General features: G+C 50.6%; 1 protein-coding gene across 1 annotated transcript in view; it reads left to right on the top strand.

The window, feature by feature from the left end:
* The window catches only part of piezo1 (piezo type mechanosensitive ion channel component 1 (Er blood group)), an 88,692-nt gene that overhangs the window by 42,176 nt on the left and 32,464 nt on the right, over positions 1 to 14,052 (top strand). The window contains 12 exon segments of the mRNA XM_061245086.1: positions 2,309 to 2,501; positions 3,255 to 3,468; positions 5,196 to 5,358; positions 6,175 to 6,282; positions 7,118 to 7,208; positions 7,342 to 7,445; positions 7,960 to 8,220; positions 8,841 to 8,952; positions 10,129 to 10,310; positions 11,587 to 11,735; positions 12,152 to 12,310; positions 13,770 to 13,876. Of these exon segments, the coding sequence (XP_061101070.1) occupies positions 2,309 to 2,501; positions 3,255 to 3,468; positions 5,196 to 5,358; positions 6,175 to 6,282; positions 7,118 to 7,208; positions 7,342 to 7,445; positions 7,960 to 8,220; positions 8,841 to 8,952; positions 10,129 to 10,310; positions 11,587 to 11,735; positions 12,152 to 12,310; positions 13,770 to 13,876 (1,843 nt within the window).

The raw sequence follows: 14,052 nt of genomic DNA, 5'->3' as shown, positions 1-14,052 counted from the left end.
AGGCTAACGCCACGCCCGGATCGCGGTGCGTGTGCGCCGGGAACGATAAGGGGAACGCGGTCAATAGGTCGATGTTGTAAACGGCCGCTCTGATCTCACACTGCATAAGCCAACAAAAATAAGCCAATCCCAACAAGTATTTAAGTCTCATGTTTGGACTTAACATATTATTTCTGTCAATATTTTGCTAAGTGAGACCAAAATATTGCCAATGCGGTGAGATAGTTCACCCTCATTTTTAAGATTTGCCAAATTAAGCAAACTGTTATTTAATATTACATTACATTATTGGCATTTGGCAGACGCTCTTATCCAGAGCGACGTACAGTTGATTAGACTAAGCAGGAGACAATCCTCCCCTGGAGCAATGCGAGGTTAAGGGGCCTTGCTCAAGGGCCCAACGGCTGTGCAGATCTTATTGTGGCTACACAATAAACCGCTGACCTGTGTGTCCCAGTCATGCACCTTAAGCACTAAGCTGCAGGCCGCCCCATTAACAGAGGCCAGTGTTGTCTCATTACGAGACTGAGGCACTCGTTAAGACAGGCCGGCGGTCCCCACTTTGCCGGTCGGATCTTTTCCTGGCTTTCCGCGGGCCGGCTGCCTCAGCACCTTTTTAACGGCCGGGTCCATAAACAGGGCCGTAAAGCCTGAGGCGCTGGGCCTGAAACGCCCACGCCGCCGTTCCCTTCCAGGCCTCTGAAGGCTCGCTGTCTCCTGTGAGACCCCAGAGATTCACATCCTCTGTTTATTGGCTTTTTCATGAACACACAAACAGTATGCACTGTAAACAAATTCTTTTTTTTTCTTTTAATCACAAAAACATTACAGGATTTGCATACACAGGCATACTTAAAAACAATAAGACGTAGAGTACATGAATAGTATTCAATATAAATTGTCCATGGTGAAAATTGACATGTTGCATAAGGTATAGCCTAGTTATTGTAGCAAAGATTCAAGAGGATATTTATTGCCTGGCCTCTACATAATCAACGAAGGGTTGCCGTGTCTTATGGAATCTCTCAATGGAACCTCGTAAACAGAATACAATTATTTTCAAATTTAAGGTGTTGCAGAACATCTTTGATCAACTTATCATAACTGGGAGGCTGTGCCTGTTTTTCCAGCATCAGAACTTTTTTTTTTTTACTGAAACAAACAAAACGCTGTTTTTGGAATTTATGTCAGAGCGCGAGCCTTCGTTGGCTGTCGACGCTCACCCGCTGCCAAAAAGAGTCTGTCTTAGCCAGTGTTTTATCCTTGTAATTTCCTCAAAATCTTGGAAATATTAGCTGTGCACCATTCGTTTTACGTTACTGTCTGCTTGGCAAGTTTACGGGCACCACTCTGTGATTTTATTGGAGGCGAACGGTTGTTTAATAAATTTGAGAGGTTTCTTACGGCGGTATTGGTGTGGTAATCGAACCTGGAAAAGCAGCACACCCGTGTGTTGCGTTCTGAGCGTCTGCAGTGGTACGCTGCTTTCTTCGGCTATTGTGCTGTTTGTGTAATAAACCGTACGGGTTCCCCTTCAGCCCTAGCCCCCTTAAGCGTGGCGATACGCTCAGCGTTGCCGGATCGGTTAACGGTCTCGTGTGGATCTGCGTGAACGGGAGTCTCCACAGAGCAGGCGTGCAGCAAGGGCGCGCTCCCACGCTGCTCACATGTCACATGTCACATGTTTATCAGCACAAAATGGCTGCTGATTACGAGTCGGGACGCCCTGATGTATCGGCCGATGTGCAAAAAAAAAAAATGTTTAACTTTGTTGCACGACTTTTAGCTTGCGCAATTAAAATAGTGTTCTTTTAGAAAGGCAAGAAGCAGTTGAACATAGCACTCATGGAAGCAGAACCACAAAAACAATCGGCATTAACATGAGACTAGAGCGGGCCACCGACACTTCGTGCAGAGAGTCACACTTCGTGCAGACAACAAACTGTTGGTACACCTGCTAAGCCAGCACCTGCTAAGCCAGGTGATCCCTGAATCCTGAATAAATCTACCTCTACTATGGGGGGTGGGTGAAGCCAGTAGGCAGGTTGTCCTCAATGATATAAAATTTATTTGATAAATAATGTCAATAATTTAATTTTATTCAATGAAACCACCAACTGGCTGTCATGCCAGTTTGTCTCCCCCTGCTGGAGCAAAGCTGTACGTACACAGTCATCGCCCAAGAGAACAGTGTGATTTAAATCTCCTGTATAAATGAATGCATTTCAATGCAACAAATTTTTCCCTGATGGGCTGGTGCAGGCTCACGTCACAGCAGGCCTTCAGTCTGTGCTGAAACCTGTTTCAGGCAGACGAGGAGGACAAGGAGGAGGAAGAGGATGACGAAGAGGAGGAAGGCGAGTCGTCCAGCGGCGAGCCTGCGGGCGAGTCGTCGACCGCCGCCCGGGCCGCCCTGCTGGTCACACGGCTCCGTGCCAAAGCCCGCCACTGCTGCCGGGAGCTGGGCCGAGTCCTGGCCATCGCCCTGCTCGCCCTCGCAGGTGAGAGAGAGCGGCAGGCCTGCAGGTGAGAGAGAGCAGGTGAGAGAGTGGAGACAGAGAGAACAGGTGAGAGAGAGCAGACAGGGCCGCAGGTGAGAGAGAGCAGGTGAGAGAGTGGAGACAGGGCCGCAGGTGAGAGACAGCAGACAGAGAGAGCAGACAGGGTCGCAGGTGAGAGAGAGCAGGTGAGAGAGTGGAGACAGGGCCGCAGGTGAGAGACAGCAGACAGAGAGAGCAGACAGGGTCGCAGGTGAGAGAGAGCAGGTAAGAGAGTGGAGACAGGGCCGCAGGTGTGAGAGCAGACAGGACCGTCAGTGTGAGACACTGTATCACAGCCATTGTACACGCCAGCCGAAGCTGAGGAGGGCACTGCATGTGCTTGCCTTCATCATCATCAGGACACACTTAAACAGACTGTAAACTGTGAGTGATGGCTGTTATATTACCAGAGAACTGCAAGGGAGATATGATTACAGCGGCACTTGTGAATGTGACCTGTTTATGTTCTGATTATGAACACGTGTGTGCGTGTTTGTACACGTGTGTGTGTGTGTGTGTGTGTGTGTGCACGTGTGCATGTGTATGTGTGTGTGTGTGTGTGTGTGTGTGTGTGTGTGTGCACGTGTGCATGTGTATGTGTGTGTGTGTGTGTGTGTGTGTGTGTGTGTGCACGTGTGCATGTGTATGTGTGTGTGTGTGTGTGTGTGTGTGTGTGTGTGTGTGTGTGCACGTGTGTGTGCGCTTGTCTTACAGGAGTCACTCTGCCCTCTGCGTTCTCCGGGGTCTACTTCCTCCTGTTCCTGGCCGTGTGCACGTGGTGGGCCTGCCACCTTCCCATCAGCCACCTGGGCTTCAGCGTGTTCTGTGTGATGGTGGGCTTCTTCACAGCGGGGCACCTGGTGTGTCTGTACCTGTACCAGAGCGTCTACACGCAGGCAGTCTTCCCGCCCGGGGCCCTGTGGGCCAGGTCAGTCCCTGGGGCGTCCACTGGGGCAGGACTGCTGGGAAAACCACTTCAGCGGGAGCCAAAATGGCGGCTACACTTTCTGGGTTTCTTGTGACCAATTATTTTATTTTGATGTCTGCACACAAGCTCAATAAAACATTGAACTTGTGACATGGTGACATCCACCTCCGGCCTGACGACAATGACAAAAAAAAAAAATCTCAGTTCTACGCAAGACATAACATTGAGTTCTTTTTTTGTCATTCGTTGGTGGTGAAAGTGAGGAAAGACATTTATCCGCTTTAGCTGGTTTAATTCTGTTGTGTTCGGTGCGTAGCCACAGTCACGGTGGAAAATAATACAGTAAACTCCCTCTGCGATGGCCAATCCTAATGACACCATTCATCTCGCGTCTCATTTATCTGAACCGGCGTGCCATAACTCCTAAGCCATGTTTATATTAGCAGATTCCTGCCGAGTGATTGTTTTGCATAATGCAAACAGACAGCGTGCAGCCAGTTCATATACCGGAGGAATGAAGTTCCATTTTCGGCACGGTCACTTCTCCGGTTCCAGCACGGGCGTTTGTCATGTTTGGGTGTTTGGGAGTTGACAGTGAAACTATGAGGAAATTGTGAGGGCAATTTGCTTGTGAGAAGCTCTCTATCGCTCTCTCTCATTCTCTCTCATTCTCTCTCTCTCTCTCTCTCTCTCTCTCTCAGTTCAATAAAATTTTTCAATTCGATATTGTTCGCATGCATTAATGTAAACAATAGTGCAATTGTTCACCAGCACAATTAACAATGACACATAAGACATAATTATTACAGATAGTAGATTAGTACATAAATACATCAGTAATTAATTAAAAAAAGAAGAAAAAAAAAAGGGAACATACAATTTGAATGAAAAACACTAAAAAGGACAAAACAACTGACTATAAAAACAATGCAAATGTTGCCTCACTGGTTGTCCCTCATTTTGTGACCGCCATCATCTTGCAGCCGATGCCATTCAGTCGGGCCGCTTCACTTTAGGTATAACATGGGAAGTTATAATGCAGATTTTTTAAAATAAAAGATTCCCTTATATCCTGGTATTTTGGGCATTCTGGAAGGAGATCCCCCCCCCCTCCTCCCTCCCCTCAGACACCGGAGGAGTAGTGACAGGGCGCTATGTTCGGAATGTTATTGGCCTGGCACATTCCGGAATGCAAATCTTTCCGAAAACGTCGCCCCCTTTGACACCTGTCAGATGTGTGTCAGGGTGGAGGGCGCTCCCCTCAAGCCTTCCCCTGGAGGTGATAGAGGTGGGGAGGGGGGGGCGGTCTTCAGAGGTGGGTCCAAAACTGGTCCCCTGGGGAATGCCAAAACTCCTTCTTTTCCACAGCGGCTGGAGTGAGATTAATGGCTGATCCTCCCTGCTATCTGAAGCCAAGGGGGGTGGTTTTCTAAAAATAACACATAAATGTGTAGCTAGCTCTGCATGTGTCTAGTTGCTTGCTGTGATCAGTGGAGGCTTGCTCCTTCCTCTCCCCTGGAGATCACCGTCAGGGTGCAGAAATCTGATCTGGTTTCAGGCCTGCTGTTGAAATCATGATTGATAAGCAGCTCTGCCAGCTAAAATGGAGACCTGGGGTATAGCTGACGCTACACAACCTATCATAAATAATGCTCTCTATAATACACTGTTAGGAATGTTTTTTTGGGGTGTATTTGTTTTTTTAAATGACAATTTTTGTGCTTTAGACTGTTTGGCCTGAAGCAGATCATCATACCTGGCAACTGCTCCTCCTCTGATGACCTCATCCTCAACACGGAACATGATTGGCCAGTGTACGTCAACCCAGGGATCCTGTTCCTGCTCTACATCGCCGTGGCTATCGTCGTGAAAACGGGCAGCCATGGAGAGGTGAGGTCACTCCCTTTCATGTCAAGTTTGCATTGAGGGCCACGTTGTCCTCTTCCCTGTCTCCATTCATGCCATCCTGTTCCCTCTTCATGAGGCTAAACTGGGCAGGGCTTTGTCACCTCCCAGCAAAACCAGTTTGCTGCTGGAAGTTGTGTTGATGGGCTGGTTGAGGCCAGAACCGCCCATGAGCTCAAATACCTCAGTTCAGCAATGAGGACACTGTGATGACATGGGTCAAATACAGAACTTGTGGATTCCAGTCATCTGTGCTCGATTGATCTTGCCTGGTGCAACTGAGCCAATCAAGAGGACCAGAAGGCGGGGGTTTGCACTTTTAGAGTGTATGTCATAGGTTCCAATAAACCAGAAAAGCTCAGTAAAGCATAGAAAACTAAGCAAATCCAGAGCAATTGTGGATTTGAGCCAGGTCTGGTAAGAGGTGACCATCCTCCAGTGAGCCATTAAACTGTGTCTTTTTAAACACGCTCTGTTCTTTTAAAGGTGCAGCAGCACTGTGGGAGTGGGGGTGTCTACATTACATTATTGGCATTTGGCAGACGCTCTTATCCAGAGCAATGTACAGTTGATTAGACTAAGCAGGAGACAATCCTCCCCTGGAGCAATGCAGGGTTAAGGGCTTTGCTCAAGGGCCCAACGGCTGTGCGGATCTTATTGTGGCTACACCGGGAATTGAACCGCTGACCTTGTGGGTCCCAGTCATGTACCTTAACCACTACGCTACAGGCCGCCCCCCGTGCATTAAACACCCTGAATATCAGCAGTGAGTTGACTGTGTTTGCATTTGTCTTGGGGAAGCACGGGGAGGCAGCCCGGGACAGGACCCGGGGGAGTCCGGTCCGGGAGGGCGAGGTGGAGCTGGAGTCCTGGAGGGGACGGAGACGGGGCAGCGAGGACGACACCAAGGTGAGCCCCGACGCCAGCGTGCGGCCCTCCGTCACCCCGAAATCACCCCTCCGTCACCCCGAAATCACCCCTCCGTCACCCCGAAATCACCCCTCCGTCACCCCTCCGTCACCCCTCCGTCACCCCGAAATCACCCCAAAATCACCCCAAAATCACCCCTCCATCACCCCTCCGTCACCCCGAAATCACCCCTCCGTCACCCCGAAATCACCCCGAAATCACCCCTCCGTCACCCCGAAATCACCCCTCCGTCACCCTTCCGTCACCCCGAAATCACCCTTCCGTCACCCCGAAATCACCCCAAAATCACCACGAAATCACCCCTCCGTCACCCCGAAATCACCCCTCCGTCACCCCAAAATCACCCCTCTGTCACCCCGAAATCACCCCTCCGTCACCCTTCCGTCACCCCGAAATCACCCCGAAATCACCCCTCCGTCACCCCAAAATCACCCCTCCGTCACCCTTCCGTCACCCCAAAATCACCCCAAAATCACCCCAAAATCACCCCTCCGTCACCCCGAAATCACCCCAAAATCACCCCTCCGTCACCCCGAAATCACCTCTCCGTCACCCTTCCGTCACCCCGAAATCACCCCAAAATCACCCCTCCGTCACCCCTCTGTCACCCCAAAATCACCCCTCTGTCACCCCGAAATCACCCCTCCGTCACCCCAAAATCACCCCTCTGTCACCCCAAAATCACCCCTCTGTCACCCCGAAATCACCCCTCCGTCACCCCGAAATCACCCCTCCGTCACCCCGAAATCACCCCTCTGTCACCCCAAAATCGCGCGTCTGATCCGTCGTTCACGCGCTCCTGTCCTCCTTCCAGAAAGCGCTGCTGGCCGCCCGGGAGACGCCCGCCGGCGAGCCTGACCGCTCCGGAGATCACGATGACATCACTTCCTGTCCGCAGGATCCAGGTGCGATTTGGGATTATTTACTCTGGATTATTTAACCAGGAGATCTGATCTGTTCGCAGACGCCTCTCGAATTGTGAACGTTGACATTTTTTCCCGAAAGAGTGCCCCTTCAGCTGTGTTTTGTTTACGGTAGGACTCGGTGGCGCCCCCTCTGGACAGGAAGGGGAGAACCCGTTTCACATGGTCGGCCGACGGGTCATGGACCAGAGCTACGTGTGCGCACTCATTGCGATGATGGTCGGTCCCTGCTCTTATTCTCTTCGTTTGAATTGCAGCTGCATGACTTCAACATTGCCATTTTCATAAAATGCAGGCTCTAAGCATAACGTCTAACCAATATCAAAACTTTGTGACATGTGACATCTGTGACATGATATGCCATTTACTGCGTTGCGTCACAATTGTCACAACTCACTTCATAGAAAACTCTGGCCTAAACCCCCTGATGGCAGATAGGAAGAAACATTGGAGGAACTAGACTGAAGGAGGCAGCCCATCCTTCTCTGGGTGTGGGTTTTAACATAACATGGTCAATCAGTCAGTGTTCATTTTAATTTAATGTCAACCGAATTTTCTTTTGAGCATGAGAAATTTCTTCAGGAACATTTGTGATGATACTTCTCCACAGATCTGCCATCTTGGCCACCCTAGAAAATGACAGTCGTGCCCACATTCATTTAACCGAGCGACTGTGCCGGTCGTCGCCGGAGCTGGTCTAATGCTCCCCGGCGCTCGCCGCTGCCCCCTGCAGGTGTGGAGTATCACCTACCACAGCTGGCTGACGTTCGTGCTGCTGCTGTGGTCCTGCCTGATCTGGATGCTGCGCGCCAGGCGCCGCTTCGCCATGCTGTGCTCGCCCTTCCTCCTGCTGTACGGCGTGGCGCTCTGCGGCCTGCAGTACGTCTGGGCCCTGGAGCTGGAGCCAGAGCTGCCCCGGAGCTGGGGCTCCCTCAGCCTCCGTCAGCTGGGCCTGCTCCACGCGCCCCGCCCCTGCCTGCGCCTGGGCGCCATGGTGAGGGCGGGCGGCCATGGGGGGCACTGCTCAACCGCCACACGCCTGTCACTCAAACCCCACACACCTGTCACTCAACCCCCCACACGCCTGTCACTGAAACCCCCACACACCTGTCACTGAAACCCCACACGCCTGTCACTCAAACCGCCACCTGTCACTCAACCCCCCACACACCTGTCACTCAAACCGCCACACACCTGTCACTCAAACCGCCACACACCTGTCACTCAAACCGCCACCTGTCACTCAAACCACCACACACCTGTCACTCAAACCACCACACACCTGTCACTCAAACCGACACACACCGTTCACTCAACGGTGAGGGGGAAGCACTATTTATCAACAGGTTTCTCAACATTAAAAAAATGACTGAACTTTCTCAACACAACAATACAATAACAGTGTTAAATGTTCTCTCTGGTTAAATATATTGTGCCCCAATTTGGGCTGAAATATAAATTGTGAATTCAAATTTTTCATCCTCTGATAAAGAATAGAATTTCTTTACAATAATAGTACATTTGTGGAAATATGCTTTTCGTATTTCTCTCTCCCTCTCCCCCCTCTCTCTCTCTCCCTCCCCCTCTCTCCCTCTCTCTCTCTCTCTCTCTCAGCTCCTGTACACCCTGACGTTCTGGCTGCTGCTGAGGCAGTCGGTGAAGGACGGCTTCAGCAGGAAGAAGCGGGTCACGGCGCCCCTGCTGGAGGTCACCACCAGCGGAGCAGGTGGGCCGCGTCAAACCTGCAGCTTTCCTGCAGCTTCGTAGGGGAGCGTGGAGCAGTGGCATGCAAGTGGCTCACCTTTAGTTCTGCTTGAATATAGCCATGTCCGCGGCCATTAACACATTAACCCCTTGTTTCATGAGTCGTTTTTCTGGAATGTTCTGGAATGTTCTGGAAAGTGAGTGTTCTAGAACTCCGTCGCTTTCTGCCGCCAGCAGTGATTGTGACTTCAGCATTTGAGTGTTCCGTTCAGAACACTCTAGTCACATATTTTTGCGACCTCGCGCCTTACAGGATTAAGGGAAAAAGATTTGGTCCCGGTCAACCCACGCACTGTGCAATATTACAACATTTTGGCACTTAATTTCTCGCAAAGTGATTTCTCTGTCTATACTCACTTGGTGCCTGTCGAATGTCAGAGTGCAGAGGGAGGCTGGTCTGTCTTCATTACCCTAGTCCTCCCTCAAAGCTGAATACAGAAATTAGATTGGCACTCTTGTTAAATACGAGGTCTTTCTCCAAATATTTGGACGGAGAGTGGGAGTGACAGACCTGGCCTGGACTCGCTGGTGAAAATGAGCTTTTTGTTGTCTCTAATGTGCGGGATCTGCAGTACAGAAAAGTACCCAAAAAATCTCAGCAAGATTTTTGATTATATATTTAGTGTAGCCTATCCTCTTCTGCATACCGCTGTTGTAATGTCTGCGTTACTGTCACCTTCCTGTCAGCTTTGACATTTTACAAACAAATAACACACAAATGAGATTAAAGGCACAATAGGTAATTTCGGACTAACGTTCAAGAGCGGAATTGCAGCAACAAACACGCTCAAACCACAACACTGTTTATCCCTCCCCCTTCTCTGTGAACACACTGGTGTTGAAACGCCATTGGCTGTGGCAATTAAAACCAATTCTCAACCAATGACCTTGAATTATTGTACAGTTATACTATGTTTTTGTACAGAGTGTCGGGCCATGAACTGTATATTTTGAAACCCAAATTTAAGGACTATAAACACAGGCAGAGGGTCAACATTTCAGTGAGCCTTTTTCAATGATAGGAAGGGATTTACAATGGTCTTGTAACAATGTTTTAACGCATCTATCTTACCTATTGTACATTGAGGCAGTGCAGTGGGGACTCATTAACCTCTGTCTCTTCCACGCGGGGCATTAGAGAGCCGTGGTCAGAAGCAGCCGGTCCTCCAGGTCCTGGGGCGGACGGTCATGGGCTGCTACGCCAAGTACTGGATCTACGTGTGTGGCGGGATGTTCATCATGGTCAGCTTCGCCGGGAAGCTGGTGGGATACAAGATCGCCTATATGCTGCTGTTCCTGCTCTGCCTCTGCCTGTACCAGGTACTGCCCCGGCCCCTGCCCCTGCCCCTGCCCCTGGCCCTGTCCCTGTCCCTGTCCCTGTCCCTGTCCCGGCCCCTGGCCCTGCCCCTGCCCTGGCTCCTGCCCCGGCCCCTGGCCCTGTCCCTGCTCCTGCCCCTGCCCCTGCCCCTGCTCCTGCCTGTACCAGGTATGGGCTTGGCCTTCCCCCGGGGCCAGGGTCAAAGCTAAATGTATTTCCCATTCCGAGAAAAAAGTAGGGCTGAAAAGTAGGGCTGTGAACCTTCTCTAGCAGAAAAAAAAAAGTTCAGCTGTAGTTGTTATGATTGTAATTGTTGCAGGTGTAGCAGGGTTAGCAGGGTTAGCTCGGCTAGTTAGCAAGTAAGCACGGTGAAGAGCATTGAAAGTGATGGCTCGTAGCAGGTTACCGTGACAACGCTCCCTGATGACATAACCCTCAAATTCAAAAGAACGTTGTTGCCCTTGGCTAGAGCCGATTTCACCTTTAGCTGACTGGTAACGCATTTGTCTAGCAAATCTTTGGATGAGCGAGAGGCAGGGGTTCAAATCCCACCCCACTCTCAGGCACGTCTCTAACTCGTCACACATGCCAAACTAAGCACATTTACTTTAACTTATTGGCAGATCACGACATTTGGTTGTACCCAATAATTAGCCATGGCTCTCAAGTACTTTTTTCCTTACCATATTTAGTCACATCAACTTGCACTGCAAAAACAAAAACAAAGAAAAATATCAATCAAATGTTTTAGCCTTACATTTAGTGTCATTACAAGGCTAAAACCCTCAAGACCATTTTGTGTAGTGGTATCATCCATCACAATTAATCTACAGTGTAAGGTTAATGCTCTGTCTATTCTAAACGTTTGCGCTTAAAATGTTGTCTCTGTGCCTCTCGAAATAGACGTTTACAGGAAGGAGAGCAGACTCGCTCTCGCACACATACTGGAAACATAAATCAGATGGCGATCAGGCCAGCTAGATTCCAGTCTCACTGGTGCCACCAATGGAAATGTTTAGTGGCACTTGGCAGATTTTCACTTCAGTAAAATGGTGGCACTCCTGACCCCAAAAATGGGTGGAACTACAATATGATTTGACAGTGATTTGCTGATTTGAGCCAATCGTTGCATTCTTCTGTAGAGTAGGAAAACCTCTTGATTGGCTTGAAGGGGTCAGTGATTGGCAGGTGATTGCCAGCTCTACTGAAGCCTCCCTCTCTGCTCCCTCACTGGCACTAACTGTGACCCCTGACCCCTGACCTCTGACCTCCTCCCAGATGTACTACTCCCTGTGGCGGAGGCTGTTGAAGCCGTTCTGGTGGCTGGTGGTGGCCTACACCATGCTGGTGCTCATCGCCATCTACACCTTCCAGTTCGAGGACTTCCCCGCCTACTGGAAGAACTGCACCGGCTTCACGGAGGAGCAGTGCGTTAATGTTTCTCTTCGTAATCTGGGCAAAGGGCGCAAGACTGGGTGGAGTTCGCCCGCTACTAAAGAGAGAATGTGGTGTTGCTGTGTTCTGTGTCGTGGGAGGGGCTAAGCAGTTTGGGGATTTGTTCTCTGGCAGGGCTAAATATGATGCTAGCTGCAGTGTTAGCTACGGTGTTAGCCGTGGTGTTAGCCGTAATGTTAGCCACTGCCTTAGCCGCGATGTTAGCTAAGGTGCTAGCTACAATGTTACCGATGTGTTAGCCACTGTGTCAGCCATTAGCTGCCATGTTAGCTACAGTGTTAACTGTGGTGTTAGCCAACATGTTGGCGATGTTATTAGCCTTGGTGTTAGCCTCGTTGTTGGCCTCTGATGGGAACGTTTCCCGCCTTTCCCCCACGCATCTCTGCAGGCTAGCGGACATCGGCCTGGAGACCTTCAAGCTGTCGGAACTCTTCATCAGCATCCTCATCCCCGGCTTCTTCCTGCTGGCCTGCATCCTGCAGCTGCACTACTTCCACCGGCGCTTCATGAAGATCACCGACCTGGAGCACGTCACGCCCGTCCCCCGGTACGCCACAGCTCAGCCGCCATCTTAGGACCAGGCCTTGGCTGCTCAGCGGCCATCTTAGGACCAGGCCTTGGCTGCTCAGCGGCCATCTTAGGACCAGGCCACGGCTGCTCAGCGGCCATCTTAGGACCCAGCCACGGCTGCTCAGCGGCCATCTTAGGACCAGGCCACGGCTACTCAGCGGCCATCTTAGGACCAGGCCACGGCTGCTCAGCGGCCATCTTAGGACCCAGCCACGGCTGCTCAGCGGCCATCTTAGGACCCAGCCACGGCTGCTCAGCGGCCATCTTAGGACCCAGCCATGGCTGCTCAGCGGCCATCTTAGGACCCAGCAGTGGCTGTTCAGCCCCACTCTGTCTGAAGCAGGGGTGCACAACTCCGGTCCTGGAGCTGGTTTTTGTTCCAACCAAATTACCTTCATTTATTTTACTGACAGCTCTATAAACTTTGTTGGTTATTCACTCCTGGTACTTGAGCACAGTACAAACTTTAGGATACACTCGGAGTCTGTGGCTGTAGCTGGTGCATATACAAATGTCTGATCAAGGTATTATTTAGCTAGTTAAATAATTGAGAGCAGGAGTTGGCCCTTGCTGTGCACCCCTAGTCTGAAGCTGTAACCCGGGTCGGGTGATGTCGTCGGGCGATGTTCCCCATTATCAACTGACCAACAGTCCATCGTCTTCATTGTCAACGGTCTCCATTATCCCTCATTAACCCCTGCTCTTTAAGAGGTTACTCCGTCACTCACCCCTGTCTCATCAGTGATTTGTGCCAGTAGTGCTGACCCCATCCATCCCTAATAGAGTATAACCTTGTCCATTACCGCAGGCAGCAGCAGCGGGTGACATTGGCTCAGGCGGTAAGATGAGTCGTCTGGCAGTCGGAGGGTTGCCAGTTCGATCCCTCTGAGCAAGACACCTAACCCCCAATTGCTCTTGACAAGCTGGTTGGTGCCTTGCATGGCAGCCACTCGCCGCTGGCGGGTGAATGAGACCATTTACCATTTACCCCCACGTCTTCTTTAGCCTAGTTTATACTCGTCATATGACCCTTGTGTGTCAACTGCCAAACGTGTAGTACTGTTTAAACTCTTATTCAGACTCCCGTCTGTCTATTCTACCTTAGGGTGTGTCTTTCTGACACCCTGGACAGGAGCACACCGCCAACTTCTTAAAGCATAAGTCTGTAGCCTGTGTTAGCTGTCTTTCTTTGCCACTGCATCGCACAAGCTAAATTTGTTTCTCTTCATCTGTACCCGAGTCATCATCGCCCACATCAACAGGAAGGGGTTCCTGCTTGTTCTCTGTCACCAACAGCGATCATCAGATGGGCACAAATCCCCACTGTTCCCCGCTGGGTGCCACTGTCTGAAACTAGATCAGATTCACCGCTGTTCAAATTCTTCTTCAGTGGTTTGGGTGGCCCACACGTACGTCAACCGTGATGTCATTTCCAGGAGGAAGAGCGACCGCAAATCAGAGGCGGCGCAGGCCACCGAGGGGGCGGGGCTTGAGGAGGAGAACCTGGACAATGACCTGGGAGATGACCAATCAGAGGACGGAGGTTTGCGTTCAAAACTACAGTTTCATATTGGTGCAGACTTGCATGGTAGAGTGAAGGCATGTGCAGTGACAAACCCTCCCCTGGAGCAATGCAGGGTTAATTAAGGGCCTTGCTCAAGGGCCCTACGGCTGTGTGGATCATATTGTGGCTACACCGGGATTAGAACCACCAACCTT

Source organism: Conger conger, chromosome 6, assembly GCF_963514075.1.
Source record: "Conger conger chromosome 6, fConCon1.1, whole genome shotgun sequence".
Lineage (NCBI taxonomy): Eukaryota > Metazoa > Chordata > Actinopteri > Anguilliformes > Congridae > Conger > Conger conger.
Note: the sequence above shows the minus strand (reverse complement) of the source record. Positions and strands in the feature narration are given on the sequence as shown.